The sequence below is a fragment of the Rana temporaria genome, chromosome 2 (assembly GCF_905171775.1).
Source record: "Rana temporaria chromosome 2, aRanTem1.1, whole genome shotgun sequence".
Taxonomy (NCBI): domain Eukaryota; kingdom Metazoa; phylum Chordata; class Amphibia; order Anura; family Ranidae; genus Rana; species Rana temporaria.
In genome coordinates, this window is record NC_053490.1 from 149,933,033 (window position 1) to 149,948,863 (window position 15,831).

General features: G+C 45.7%; 1 protein-coding gene across 1 annotated transcript in view; it reads left to right on the plus strand.

Moving 5' to 3' along the window:
* SUGT1 (SGT1 homolog, MIS12 kinetochore complex assembly cochaperone) overlaps window positions 1-15,831 on the plus strand; it is a 152,799-nt gene that overhangs the window by 36,287 nt on the left and 100,681 nt on the right. The window contains exons 6-7 of the mRNA XM_040341330.1: window positions 6,494-6,564; window positions 12,045-12,098. Coding sequence (XP_040197264.1) covers window positions 6,494-6,564; window positions 12,045-12,098 — 125 coding nt within the window. The remainder of the gene's footprint in view (window positions 1-6,493; window positions 6,565-12,044; window positions 12,099-15,831) is intronic.

A 15,831-nucleotide genomic window follows, 5' to 3' on the forward strand; every position in this document is an offset into this window, starting at 1 on the left:
GGTGATGCCCTTTCAGGAGCTGAGCCGGATCTACAAGGTTCCATCCTCCCTTACTTTTAGGTACGCACAACTCAAGCACGCTCTTGCAGCCCAGTTCCCGGAACCGGTTGCGCTCGAGTCGGACTCGATTGAGCGCCTCCTGATTTCGGGTGTCATGGGGAAGCCCCTTTCATCCCTATACCTACGTTTCACGGTAGCATACGACACTACCACGGCAGAGGCCCTGGCCAAATGGAATGCGGACATCCCGGATCTGGACGAGGAGATTTGGGAGGACTGTGTCTCTTCCTTTCTTCCGTCTATGATCGCCTCCAGAGACCGATTTATACAATTAAAATTTTTGCACCGGGCCTACTACACTCCGCAGAGATTGGCTAAGATTTATCCCTCCAGGAGCCCCAGGTGCACCAGGTGTTTGGGGGAAACGGGCTCGTTCCTTCACATGGTATGGTCCTGCCCCAAGCTAGCTTCGTATTGGGGGGAGGTGGCGGAGGTCCTCTCGGACCGTTGTGGGGTGGAGCTCGTAAGGGATCCGAAAGTGTTCCTCCTTAGTTACCTGGGTGAGGTTGAGGGTGACAGGTACACCAAACTGGGTATCACCTTTGCTTTGTTCTATGCCAGGAGGGAGATCCTGCTGCGCTGGCGGGGCACGGAGCTCCCCACAGTGTCCTCCTGGCTGGCTACGATTAATAGAGTTCTCCCACTCTATAGGTTGACGTATGAGAGCAGGAACTGTCCAGCCAAATTTGAAAAAATCTGGTCGAAGTGGATTGACTCACCTAACTGATTTGTTGATAACCCCCCTGTGATGGCCCCTGACTGAGGTGTCCCGCGGGTCGCTGCCCCCCCCCTCTCCTTCCCCCCCTCCCTCTCCTTCCCCCCCTCCTTCTCCTTCACCTCCCTCTCCTTCCCCCCCTCCCCTGCCCTTGTCCTTGTTGTCTCCCCTGCCTTTCTACCTCCCTCCTGCGGTTGGTGCCCCGAGACTGGCACTTGTTTTATTCCTGAAGTCTGTCCTGTGAGTTGTGTGGCCGGCCTACTATCCCACCATAGCTATGCTATATATATGCTGATTTACTATGACTGTGTAATCACTCTGCTGCCCTTGTGGCTTGTACTGTCGTTGATTTGTGTGTGTCTTTGTTGTCTGTCTTCAAAATAAAAAATTTTACTGTTAAAAAAAAAATATCCACCGAAATCCAGACGTGATACCCGATATCATGGACTCTCCATATGTAATAAAACAAAAGCGCTCCAACAGTGCAGTATCGTTGGGGGAAAAATGGATTTCTATTAAAAAGCTTCAAACATTGCACTCACATGAGTCAAGATCAAGTAAAGCATAGAGACATCCACTTGCAGCAAGTACTGGCATAGTGTGGTCACAATGGACACAGCATATGAAAACTGAACCTCACTGAGCGATCGTGCTCCTGGGAACGTCACTTCCAGTACAGTGTTAAACTGGTTGCCGTACAGCCAATGTCCCGACATCAAGACTTGCTCATGGGATTCCTGAGTAAGTCGTGATGAAGAAATGTCAGGACTTTGGCTGTACGGCAACTAGTTTAATGCTTGACGCTGTACTGGAAGTGACGTTGCTGTGTCCGTTGTGATCACACTATGCCAGTACTTGTTGCAACTGGATGTCTCTATGCTTTACTTGATCTTGGCTCATGTGAGCGCAATGTTTGAAGCTTTTTAATAGAAATACATTTTTCCCAACGATACTGCACTGTTGGAGCACTTTTGTTTTATTACATATGGAGAGTCAATGATATCGGGTGTCGGTGGATATTTAACCCTTTTAGGGTTGATGCTGTTTGGCCAAGCACGAGAGTGCAAAGCATCGCTATTTGGTAAGTGCATAAACGAAGGAAAGTGAAAACACCGATTGCATGTGGTGTGGTGAAAACTTTGAAGATTTCACATCAGGATTTTTTTATTCTTGTGTGTGTGTGTATATAGGCTTGTATGCATGGTATTGTCATAAAAAGTGTTTGGGGACCCGTGTGCTGCCCCACGGGACATGTATCAATGAAAAAAAAAGTTTAAAAAACAGATGTTTTTTTCAGGAGCAGCGATTTTAATAATGCTTAAAGTGAAACAATAAAAGTGAAATATTCCTTTAAATTTCGTGCCTAGGGGTGTCTATAGTATGCCTGTAAAATGGTGCATTTTCCCCGTGTTTAGAACAGTCCCGCAGCAAAATTACATTTCTAAAGGAAATGGTCATTTAAAACTGATTGGCTGTAATAAATTGTCGGGTCTCAGCAATGCAGATAACTCATTGAAAAAAAACGTCATGGGTTTTCCAACAGTACATTATTAGGCACTTTGGGTCTGGAATGACTATTTAGGGGAACCCCGAACCAAAATTTAAAAAATACATTGTGTGGGGGGTCCCCCCAAATTCCATACCAGGCCCTTCAGGTCTGGTATGGATATTAAGGGGAACCCTGTGCCAAAAAAAAAAAAATGGCGTAGGGGTCCCCCAGACCCATCAGGGAATAAGGGCCTGTGGGACACAGAGCAGACTCTGAACATACTCTTGCAGTGGTTCATTTCTCCTTACCCGGGTCACGTGATTCACCAAGTGTTGCTTGAAGGGCTATGGTGCTTAGCTGGATTGTTGCATAGGGGCTTGGTGAGCCCTATTAAGGGCTCTCCCTTCTGAGGTGTGTTAAAGTACTCTTTGTTTATGGCTATTAAATGTCTTCCAAAAAAAGTTACAGGACTAACACTACAGGGAAGGGCACATCTATGTCATCAGTAGTTCCTTTATGAACCTAGTCATATCCCTGGTGTTGTATCTCCTGAAGGACCAGAGGCTTCCGGGCATTCTGAGCCGCTGCGCCTATCTGGTATTGTGCCCACAGTCAATGGTTTGTTGTGCCTTTTTAAGTTGCCCTTTTTAAAATCAGAGGTGACTGAGCCCCCCCTGGTCCTCTTGGGATACCTGAGGCCTGTTCAGGTCGCACAGGCTTTTCACCGCCTGCTGGAACAGGCGTTGTATGCTGATTGGGAATATCCTGACAGGATTTTGTTCCTCTTAAGAGCAGGTCAGCCATAAATGCAGCGGTCTCTTCCTCAAACAAGAACCTAACTTGTCCGTTAGATAATGCACAGGGCTGGAAAGACCCTGTTGACAAGAAACTGGAGTCATTATTAGGGCTTCTTTTTCTTCGGCCAGTTCAGCTATTAAGTCGGCTGTTGCAGCAATTGGTGTTTGCCAGTCCGTAAAGGATCAAGTTAAACGGCCTGATTGGCTTAAACCATGAGAATAATCTACCTGAAAGTAAGACAGATATTCCTTGAGCGATGTGTTTTGCTGTTGATGCCTTTTCAAAAGGATTCAATACAGCCGGTTTCTCGTCTGGCTCTCTTGTCTGTACATATGCACAAACTCTTTTGGCTTAAGAACTGGTCAGCCGAGCTTCCTTGTGAAAAGTTATTGGTAGATTTCCCTTTTTTATGGGGAACGTTTTATTGGTGATCAGTTGGACGAATATATCTAAAAGATTTGCGGGGGGAAGAGTTCTCTACTTCCTGTGAAGAAAAGCACCAGACTTCCTTTGTTTGAAACCTCAGGGACTGCTTCCTCAAATGTCTCAGCGTCAGGGCAGTTCCGCCACCAACAGGGAGCTAGGGCCAGGGGCAAGCCTCGAGGCCAGGGCCAGAAAAAAGTCCTGGGTCAAAGATTCTTCTAAATGCAGCACCAAGCTCTCCTTTTGAGGGGACGCCCCCACTCCATCGAGTGGGGGGGAAGGCTGCTGCACTTTGCGGACATTTGGAAAACAATAATTCAGGACGAGTGGGTCACCTCAATTATATCTCGCGGTTACGGGCTGGAGTTGCGGGTGGTGCCCCCTCAAGGTTTCCAAGATCCAGCATTCCCTCGGATCCTCCAAAAAGAAACATTGCTTCAGACACTACATCTTCTAGTGCATCAAGGAGTGATTGTAGAGGTTCCGATACTCGAAAGGGGCACAGGGTTTTACTCAAACCTGTTTACGGTTCGGAAGCCAACCTGGGACTCTAGGCCCATTTTGAACCCAAGATCCCTGAACAAGTATCTATTGATGCAGTCCTTTCGGTTGGAGTCGGTCCGCTCAGTAGTAACCTCACTCTAGAGGGAAGACTTTCTAGCCTCCATCAATATAAAAGACGACTTTACACGTACCTATTTTTCAGCCTCATCTGAGGTTCCTACATTTTGCAGTAAAGGAACATCGTTATTAGTTTGTGGCTCTACCCTTCGGCTGGCTACAGTTTCCCGGGTGTTCACAAAGGTTCTAGCACCAATACTGGGTCTTTTAAGGGCCCAAGAGATTCTGGTATCTGGACGACCTCCTGCTCAGTCACTCAGTAAAGGCTCTAGAACAGAGCATAATATACACAGTGCAGTATTTGAAAAGCTTAGACTGAATCATAAATACAGAAAGATCAGCTTTGAAACCAGCTCAAAGTCTAAAGTAATTAGGTCTGATCCTAGATACATTCCAAGCAAGAGTATTCTTGCCACCTATAAGGATCTGTGCCCTGAAGAATCAGGTGTGTCAGTTAAGGGGCACCAGACAACCCTCCATTCAGTTCTGTATGAGTCTTCTAGGGAGGATGATGTCCTCTTTCGAGGCAGTGCCCTATGCCCAGTTCCATTCCCGGCCTTTACAACAAGACATCTTGTTGGCTTGAAACAGAGGACAAGTCCTGGATTATCCAATGTACTTATCTCCTCAGGCATGCTTAAGCCTAAACTGGTGGTTGCAGGATCAGAGCCTGCGAAAGGGAAAATCCTTTCTCCTGGTAACTTGGAGAGCACCGATGCCAGTCTCTCAGGCTGGGGAGTGACCCTAGGGGGGCTCTTGGCTCAAGGGAAAGGGTCAAGGACAGAACGATCCGGTCCATTAGTGTCTTGGAATTAAGGGCTGAATGTCTGGCCCTGCAGTCCTGGACGGTGGAGCTTCAGGACTACCCTATCAGGGTTCAGTCCAACAATGCCACTGCAGTGCCCTATACAAACCACCAAGGCGGTAACAGGAGTCGTTCAGCTCTTCTTTTTTTTTTTTTTAAAGGTTAACTTTTTTTATTGTTTTTATAAACCTAACTGATAATAGTTACATATGTGCATAATCATAGCGAACATAGCTTCAGGTGAACTACGTACTTGCCTGGGCAGAGGCACATGTGCCAATTATATCGGCAGTCCATATCCAGGAGTAGAGAACTGGAAGGCAGATTATCTCAGCCGCAGGCAGATCTGCCCAGGGGAATGGTCCCTACACCCAGAGGTGTTCCAGAAAATTTGCCAATGTTGGGGGTGGCCAGAGGTCGACCTATTGGCATCCAGGTTCAACAACAAACTACAGTAGTTTGTCTCTCGAACAAGAGATCCTCTGGCATTTGGAGCAGATGCTCTGATAGTTCCATGGAGCCAGTATTTCCTGGTTTATGCTTTCCCTCCGATCCCTCTCCTTCCACACTTGTTGCGCAGGATTTGGAGAGAGGGGGTTCCAGTCATTCTGGTGGCACTAGCCTGGCCCAGAATGCCCTGGTTCCCGGAAATTGTGAGACTGACAATAGACGGGCCATGGATGCGTCCAAATTGCCCGATCTACTGTCTCAATGTCCTATATCCCACCCAAATTAACAGTCTGAATTTGACGGCAGGACTATTGAAGCCAGGGTGTTAAAGCGCTGACCCTAGTGAATGCTAGAAAAGCTGTCACTAGAAAGATTTTACAAAATGTTATCAAGAGGATGTTCGAGCAGCCAAGGATTCGGCTTTCGGCCGCAGTGTACTGCGGGCTGCCGTATAAAGTTCTGATGGCTATTGTTTGGCAGGGTTTCTCCCTCCCCTCAAGGATATTGCTCTGGGACATCCCAGCTGGTAACGAATATTTGCCTGTTTGTGTCCCATGATGTATGAAAAAGAAAATAGGATTTTTTACATCGTACTTGCCTGTAAAATCCTTTTCTTTGAGTGCATCATTGGACACAGCAATCCCTCCTCTCTTTTTTGAGTATTCAGTGCTTGCTACAAAACTGATGTGCTTCCTGTATGGGAGGGGTTTTATAGGGGATCACTACCTGTCTAAAGACCTTTTGGTCTACCAGTGTCTATTCACCTGATGATGAATTGTAACCCAGCAGGTAATGAATATTACCCTGACTCTGTCCCATGATGTACTCAAAGAAAAGGATTTTACAGGCAAGTATGACGTAAAAATCATATTTTTAAAGTTTTACCAGGTGGATGTCCAGTGTTCTGCAGGTGCATCTTTTGGCTGCAAGGTTTCTTGAAGTGCTACTCCTAAAGTTGGTTTGGTTGACCCTACTTGTTGGGCCGGTTGCCACAAAATATTTGCACAGTTTTTCTTACCCTTCTAATTCATTGCTTGGGGACATCAAAGGATCTATAAATACTTTGCCTGTGTTGTAAACTTTTTCAGACATCTAATAAATTTATTTTATTAAAATCCTTTTTTTTTTCCAGGGAAGCAGATTTCCATCTAGGGAACTACATGTCAGCACAAGAGACTTTTAAACAAGGACAGACTTTACATGGTAGGTAATAATTTAAATGACATTTGTCTATAATATGAGCTATTTTTTTACAGGGTAATAAATATCTGTCTTTAAAGCGGGGGTTCACCCTTTAGAGGGCACTTTTTCCCCTTAGATTCCTGCTCGTTTTCTCTAGGGGAATCGGCTATTTGTTTTAAAATATGTGCAGTACTTACCCGTTTACGAGATGCATCCTCTCTGTCGCTTCCGGGTATGGGCTTCGGGAATGGGCGTTCCTTCTTGATTGACAGTCTTCCGAGAGGCTTCCGACGGTCGCATCCATCGCGTCACGATTTTCCGAAAGAAGCCGAACGTCGGTGCGCAGGCGCAGTATAGAGCCGCACCGACGTTCGGCTTCTTTCGGCTACGAGTGACGCGATGGATGCGACCGTCGGAAGCCTCTCGGAAGAATGTCAATCAAGAAGGAACGCCCGCTCCCGAAGACCCATACCCGGAAGCGACGGAAGAAGATGCAGCTCGAAAACGGGTAAGTACTGCTCATATTTTAATACAAATAGCCGATTCCCCTAGACCGAACGAGCAGGAATCTAGGGGAAGAAAAAAAAAATTTAACAAATGGGTGAACTCCCGCTTTAACAAGTAATGCAAACACCATTTGGGGTTCTGATATATCAAGGCTCTAGACTTTCTCAGCAGTGAAGTGTGCAAATACAGTTTTCTTTCCTGATCATTAAGGAATGCCGGATGTCTTTCACCTTTTGTGATCTACCAGAATTCTCTGTATTTTGTTAGTCAAGAATAGATGTTTTTCAGCTTCAATAGGGAAAAGTCTAACTTCAATGTTTGCTAGCAATTTTTCTTAAAGCATGAAATGCAATGCTGCTTGTGAATTGCATCCCCGTCAACACTTCTCTACCTTCAACTCTCTACTTCGTCCTCCACTGCCTCCACCCACCAACTCACTTGCTGCCCAATCACTTCAAACAGGAGATTGATACAATTTGTGAGAAGATCTCTACTGCTCAGATCCCCTCCAAACTTTACACCTCATGCCCACAGGTACAATCATTACCTCCCTCTTTCAACTCCACCACTATAGACAAGGTTGCTAAACTGCATGCTAACGTCCATCTTGCCACCTGCCCTCTGGTTCCTGTTCCCTCACAAGTGCTATGTTCACCCCCTGGCTCTCTTCTACACTCTGTAACCCACATCTTCAGTATCACCCTCACTTCTGGCATCTTCCCCAACTACTTCCCTCAGCCTACTCTATTTTGTTCCGTGAGCAGGACTAGCAGTCAATTCTGCTTCCAGAACATTGTGCTGTATACTGTATATAGCTGATGCTACATACAGTTTATACAGTGCACTTTTTTCGACGGGAAAACCAGCCGTGTACGGGGCATTAGGATAGCTGTAAACTACCGCCCCCCTGGACCAGTATGAACCTTTCTTGATGACTTTTCTGCCTGGCTACCCTACTTTCTCTCTTCTGAAATCGCCACTATCATTCTCGGAGACTTCAACATCCCTACTAATACTAACACTTTTGCTACTTCCAAATCTCTGTCTAACCTCCTCCTTTTGACCTGAAGCAATGGATGCATGCTTCTACCCACTCTGAAGGCAATACTCTTGACCTTGTTTTCTCAAACCTATGCACTCTGTGCAACCTCCAACTATCCTTAACCTCTCTCTGATCACAACCTTTTATTAGTTTCACTCTCCTCCACCTCCTCTTTTTACAACGGCCTAACAGTTACCTGTAAAAACCTACGCCATCTCAACCCAACTTCTCTACTCTGCTACTGACCACCTCTATGACAAAATTGAACTCCCGCCTGCACCAACCTAGCCACTTTTGTCTACAACACCTTTAATTCTAGACACACTGGCCCCCTCACTACACACAGTATCAGGCCCTGTCCCCTTCAACCTTGGCAAACAGATGACACTAGAAGTCTGAAAAAACACAGCCGTGCTCTTTAGCGCCTGTGGTGTAAGACGAAGTTTCAGAAAGATTTCGACCAGTATAAATCTGTCCTCCAAAAATACAATTCCTGCTGCCTCACTGCCAAGCAGACTTTCTTTCTTTCTTTTCTTTCTTTCTTTCTTTCTTTCTTTCTTTCTTTCTTTCTTTCTTTCTTTCTTTCTTTCTTTCTTTCTTTCTTTCTTTCTTTCTTTCTTTCTTTCTTTCTTTCTTTCTTTCTTTCTTTCTTTCTTTCTCATCCCATCCCCGTCAACACTTCTCTACCTTCAACTCTCTACTTTGTCCTCCACTGCCTCCACCCACCAACTCACTTGCTGCCCAATCACTTCAAACAGGAGATTGATACAATTTGTGAGAAGATCTCTACTGCTCAGATCCCCTCCAAACTTTACACCTCATGCCCACAGGCACAATCATTACCTCCCTCTTTCAACTCCACCACTATAGACAAGGTTGCTAAACTGCATGCCAACGTCCATCTTACCACCTGCCCTCTGGTTCCTGTTCCCTCACAAGTGCTATGTTCACCCCCTGGCTCTCTTCTACACTCTATAACCCACATCTTCTGTATCACCCTCACTTTTGGCATCTTCCCCAACTGTCTTAAACATGCACTTGTCAGCCCCATACTTAAAAAGCCCTCATCAAAGACCCATCCAATATTAACAACCTACGCCCCATCTCCTTGCTCCCCTTTTTATCCAAACTCCTTGAATGTCTGGTCTACAACCGACTGAGCGACCACCTTGCTGATATGAAAAAGTGGGGAAAAAACTGCGCTAGAACCCAAATAAACAAAGAAGGGAGCTGCTAGCACTCAAACAAAGTCTGGTATAAATGGTGGGTAATTAGTGCAGCGCTAATGATTAATATAGAAAGTGCACACTGGAACTAACACAATGTGAATTGTGAAATGTAAACAAAGATGTGAGTAATATAAACTAATAATGAAAGTTCAGAGAAGCGAGTAGGTTTCAAATAACAACGTGAGCGAAGTACATGTGAAGAAAACACAATGAAGGAAAATTCTTCCCATTTAGATGGTTCAGAGTGAGAGGAATATAAGTTGTCTGCAGTTGCTCTCAAAATCTTCAAAACATGTACAGATTAGGTACTCTTACCGAATGGGGTGGATCCTTGCGGTCCCCAGAGGCCTGAATCAATCCTGAATAGAAATGGTGGTCCAGCAGGCTGAGGTATGGAGTTTACACTCCATAATTCCATACAAACTCCAAAAATAAAAAAGGGAATAGAAAGAGATGCTCCCAATGGTGCAGGTCAAACCACATTTGGTTTATTTATAAAAATGTCATACATGAATGACAAATGGTGATCACAATAAAACGTATAAAAAGCAATGCGGGGTGCAGTAATGCTCGTCTGACGCGTTTCGACTCTAGCGGTCTTCAACTGGGGCATTGCTAAAATAGCCTTCTTGATCCCTTTCAGTGTGGATTTCGCCCTCAACACTCTAGAGAAACTGCTCTCCTAAAACTAACAATCTACTAACGGCCAAAACCAATGGACACTATTCTGTACTCCTACTCCTTGACCTCTCTGCTGCCTTTGATACGGTTGACCCCCCCCCCCCTATATCCTAAAAAAAAAAAAAAACTCCACGCCTTTGTTCTCCATGACAGTACTCTTTGCTGGCTCTCTTCCTACTTCTCCAACTGCACTTTTAGCGTTGCTTACATTTCTACTTCCTCCTCTCCTCTTCCTTTCTCTGTTGGGGTCCCCCAAGGTTCTGTTCTTGGACCTCTCCTATTTTCAATCTACACCTCCTCCCTGGGTCAGCTGATAGCCTCCTATGGCTTCTAATACCACCTCTATGCTGATGACACCCAAATCTATTTCTCTACCCCTCAGCTCACTGCTTCATTCTCCTCCCGTATCACTAATTTACTATTGGATATATCGATCTGGATGCCACACCCCTTCCTCAAACTTAATCTCCAAAACCAAACTTATTTTTCCTCCCCATGTGCCTCCCCCTAATCTCTCTGTCAATATCAATGGCACAACTAATAAGCCTATCACCGCATTCCAAGGTCCTAGGTGTAGTCTGGACTCCTTCAAGCCCCACGTCCAATCATTGTCCAAATCTTGCTTCCTCAACCTTCCCAACATCTCCAAAATACGCCCCTTTCTAACCAATGACACAGCAACTTCCTTTTCATTGGCTAACCTCTACATAGTCTATCCCCCTTCAATCCATCACGAATGCTGCTGCCAAACTCATCCACCTCACCAATCGCTCTGTGTCTGCTATTCCTCTCTGTCAAGCCCTTCACTGCCTTCTGCTCACCCAACAAATTAAATTCAAAATACTAACAACTACTTACAAAGCCATCCACAACTCTGCCCCCAGCTACATCACTGACTTAGTTTTAAAATTTCAACCTAATCGTTCCCTTCTTTCTTCCCAAGACCTCCTGCTCTCTATTTCCCTTGTTATCTCCTCCATGCTCGCATTCAGGACTTTTCAAGAGCCTCTCCAATCATCCTTGGCCCAATCTGTCAGATTATCTCCTACTCTCTTAGCTTTTAGACAATCCTGTATTATAATAATAATAATAATATGACAGTATGGATTGATGGATGGATATGAGGGGATGGATGGATGGATATGACTAGACGGCTATGATTTAGGTAATATGTGGGGATGAGAAGAGATGCGTGTGTGCAGGATAGAGAGAAAGGGCGTCTGTGCTCAGTGTGATGTCTGTAAAAGAAAATAAAGTTAAATATGGACTTGGTGGGAGCTGTCGGGTGACCTGGGTAGGCTGTAAGCTTTGAGCTCACTCAGCCTTACTGGGTCAAATCTATGAAAAGTGAGACATCCACCACACCTTCACATAATTACAATTAATGCTGCAATTGTTAGCAGGTTATCTCAGAGACACACGCTGCACCGTGGCAATAATAAAATCACTGCAGCTTCTCCTCTGCCCAGCTCTGACTAGATACACCTCCCCTGGATCAATTGTCTGTGTGCCTGCTTTCTGCTGGCTCTGTGAGCTGCACTATATATTTCCTCCGCTGATGAATAACATCCAGTCAAAACTCAGGAAAGGAACCACATGACTTCAGCATGCCCAAGATGACTTGACATCCTCCACTCTACTAGGTAGAAGTCTTCATTAAAAACATTTTCTTTGGGGTTTACATCCACTTTAAGACAAGCTGCTGATTAACAGGAAGTATTCTCGTAGGCTTATGTGTAGGCGGCTTAGGAGTCATTTTGTATACACAGCTTAATTTTTCATAAGGAAAATATGTAAGTTTGTTACTTGTGACTGGCAATTATATGTTCATTATTGGTCTCCTAGTGCAGTATGGGGTGTAACCTATGTACGACGATACAGACAGGAAGATCTTTCTCACTGTGGTTTGAGTTCTTTGGCAGCTGCGGTAATTTTTTCATACAACTGTTGTTCTAGACTGCATTGGACCAGTAGGATAAAATGTACATAATGCTCAGTGGTTCTAATGTATGCTTAATTTATTTATTTTTATTCCTTCATAGCAACCGATTCAACCTTTTCAACATGGATAAAAAGATGTGAAGAAATATTAAATGGTAAGTAGATCTCTTGTCAGTTAGTTATAATTGTATTAGTCTCTTAGATCGTTGGCCTACACTGTACCCAGGCCTTGGTTTCTTTTATGCATCCCTCTACTCTTAAGCACCAAGCTAAAAAGAGTTTTCAATTGTCAGATGCCAGCAGGTAGAGAGCAGTTATTCGGTCCACTTGAAATGCTGGATTACTTGCAGCAGCTGGGGAGCATTGAAATGACAGCCTTTCAAGACAAAGACTGCTGGAAAATAAACTGCATATTTTGTTCTTTTTTAGGTTACTCTGTGGTGACAGATCACTTTAAAGGTGACAATGACTCTCTGGATTTTTCTGATGGTTCAGAGCCTAAATACCTCCAATAAATCCATCAAGACATTCTGAGGCTGTTTATCAGTGGTCCATGAACTATGGCCTGCTGGCCAGATGTTGACCCTCTGCTTACCGTTATCCGGCCCTTAGGGCACTGTTCCTCCTAGTGATATGGGGAACGTATTCTTCCACGGTCACCAGTGATGGGGCACCATTTCTCCCACTGACCCCAATGATGAGACAAAATTCCTTCTACTAATACCAATAATGGAGCACGATTCCTCCTCCTATTGACCACGGGTGCTATACAGTTTTTACTCCCACTGACCACCAAGCCTGAGACATGGTCTACTACCACTGATACTGTATATATTATACAATTTTCTTATTCAATTATTAAGATTCGATTTTACCTTCCACTATATAGTGCAAAGTCCTGCCTGATTACATGCAAATTGATAGTGTTTTAGGTTTGACCTCATATTATATTGTTTTGGCAAATCTAAAGAAAATTGTACAAGAAAATTGTATACTGTATGGCCAGCTACAGTCCTTTCCTCCTAAAATCTGAAGGACCATAAACTGGCCCTTTGTTTAGAAAGTTTGGAGGGCCCTGCTGTAGGACATTATATGCAGATGGCATCTGCTCACCTCATTCCCACAAATATGTATGGCAAACATAGCCTCAAAGTGTAGATGGCTCTTGATTGGACTTGAAATGTTTTTGTCACTTTTCTTGTATTCTGGAACTAATAAATCTGAAATTGGTTGCATAATGTAAGGCTGGCCATACATGATCAATATCTTGTACAAATTTCCTTTAGATTTACCTTAAACTATGTAGTGCAAGGGCCTGCCTAATTGGATACAATTGAAAGTTGTTTGGTTTTGACCTCCTGTTATATAGTTTTTGGTAAATCTAAAGAAAAGTTGAACACGTATGGCCAGCCTTAGTGAGCTTATTACAAGATCTGAAATGATTAAAGCTATGTGTAGGTTATGTGCTCCTTATTTCTGGCAGGCAACAAATTTCCCTTGCGTTCTTTTGGTGTCCAGTTTACTCCTAAAAAGCCTGTATCATGTGGAGATATCCGTGCAATGCTATTTACTCCTAGAAAATAAATAAGCCTTTAAAACTATCCCTTCCTTTACAACAGGGGTTGACAACCAATTGATCGCGAGCTACCTGTCGACCACTGATAGGTAGCTCATGAACACGTCCCAGTGTTGCCGCCCCAGTCTTCTCCTGAGCTCCGTATGCGTGCAGTGCAGGCGCACGGATACCAAATTCTAGGCTGCCGAGGAAGCCCCCGCCCCTTGCATATGTGCAGCTGCGGGGCGGGGAAAGCCTCCAGAATTTCTTGGGTGGGTTCAGGCTCTTCTCCGAGCACGCCCAAGCTCGTTCTCTTCTGCAGTCACCCCACCAGTCCTCCCCAATCCAAGGGGCTTGTGGGTGATACCAGGTTGGAAGGTAAGAGAAAATTGCCAGAAGGACATGTAGGTTTTCAGCTGCACCCTTCCTGCGCCACTCTGCATTGAAAAAAACTTCTGTGCTCTCCACCCCAGCCCTCCTTCATGACACTGCCCTTCTGACCCCCCCCATATGCCTGCCTGACTTCTGACCCCTGTACGCTGCCCGACATCCTACTGACCACTGTACGCTGCGCGGCATCCTACTTACACTGGCTAGAAATCAGAGCAGATAGCCAGGCCTGAAATTAGTCAAGAAAATCAGCCTGCAGTACCAGATGTTCTTTTTTTCATGATGAACTCCCGGCTTTAGATTTGTGGGGATGACCAACTCCCCAGGTATGAAAAAAAGTGTGAATGAAAGTGAAGTTTTTTTTTTTTATTTCTTTCTTCACCCCGGGGATCTTTAAACTCTTCAGTGTTGTCCAAGTAGATCTCCATCTCTCAGGTTGCCTACCCCATTCAAAATCCCATCAACATGTTAAAGCAGGGCTCAAAATTTCAAGTCCTGAGCTACTAGCCAGGCCTCAAGGGTTACTCGCCACCAGTTGCCCCGCCCAACCCCTACCCTGCCCTGGCCCTAATTCCGCCCCTAAACACGCCCTGATATATTATCTCATGAAATTACACGTAAATCCAATGCAGAATTAAGTTATGAAAATAAATATTAACAACTTTATCCATACCCAAAAATGCAGCCTGCCCGTGTCCGCCAATGCAGCCTGTGTCCCGGTCCCCAGTTTCAGCCTGTGTCCCCAGTTTCAGCCTGTGTCCCCAGCGATCGTAGGGGATGAGAGGGGAGAGCCGCCACCGCCGCCTGGCTAATTAGAGCACTGGGGAACATAACAGCTTACATTACAATAGCTGTATTTCCCCGCCGTGCGGCGTCATATACAGCCCCTCCCCCTTGTTCGGGGGGAACTTTGATAGATCTGTCTATCAAAGTGCCCGGACAAGGGGGAGGGGCTGTATATGACGCTGCACGGCGGGGAAACACACCGCTATTGTAATGAAAGCTGTTAGGTTCCCCACTCCCCAGTGCTCTAATCAGCCAGGCGACGGCGGCTCTCCTCTCTCTTCCCCTACGATCGCTGGGACAAAGGCTCCCATACAACCCGGGCCGACGGCAAAGCTCAAACCTGCTTTTCTTCAGAATCTTTACCATTGGGTTATGCTGTATTGCAGCCCTCAAAAATTCCACTCGCATTTTGCGAGTGGAATTTAGTGCAGGGCGAGTGAGGTGCAGGGACTGAGCAGACTGACCGTTTCCTGGCTAAAGCCATCAGCCCGGAAACTGTCAGCAGGAGGAAACAAAGCCTCATGGCTGGACTGTCGTGGCGCCGCTTTGTGCTGAAGCTGCAGCGGTCTCCTCTTGTGTGTCACACACACACACACACAGCGGGTATCCCCCGGGACGGATGAGAAGAGAGGAGGGGCCGGCGGGAAGCAGCGTTCTGTGAGAGGTATTCAGCACATCGGTGCTGTTTTTGCTGGAGTCTGGAGGCGGTATGAGGGGGGTTCACACTTTGGGGGAGGGGGGGTCAGACCAGCTCCATCCCATCTCGATCAGCAGGGTAGGGAGAGAGAGACAGTGGGCAGCGCTGAATAGAAGACGGGAAATTCTGTCAACTAGCAGGTTGATTGGTTGCTAGAAGGTCCTAGCAACCAATCATTAGCATTGTTAATATGAAAAGTCATTCAGTAGTTCCCGCGCTCTGTTCAGCACTGGTGTGTCTCTCCCTGTGTAGGTAGGAAGTAAGGTAGGAATGGGCAGAGAGGTGGGGTGACTGTGTAGCATGCAGGGGCCCCAAAGCTGGGGAGAGGGGAGTTGACTGTGTAACATGCTGGGGGAGGGAGGTGACTGTGCAGCATGCAGGGGGTCCAAAGCTGGGGGGGGAGAGGTGACTGTGTAACATGCAGGGGGGAAGAGGTGACTGTGCAACATGCAGGGGGTCC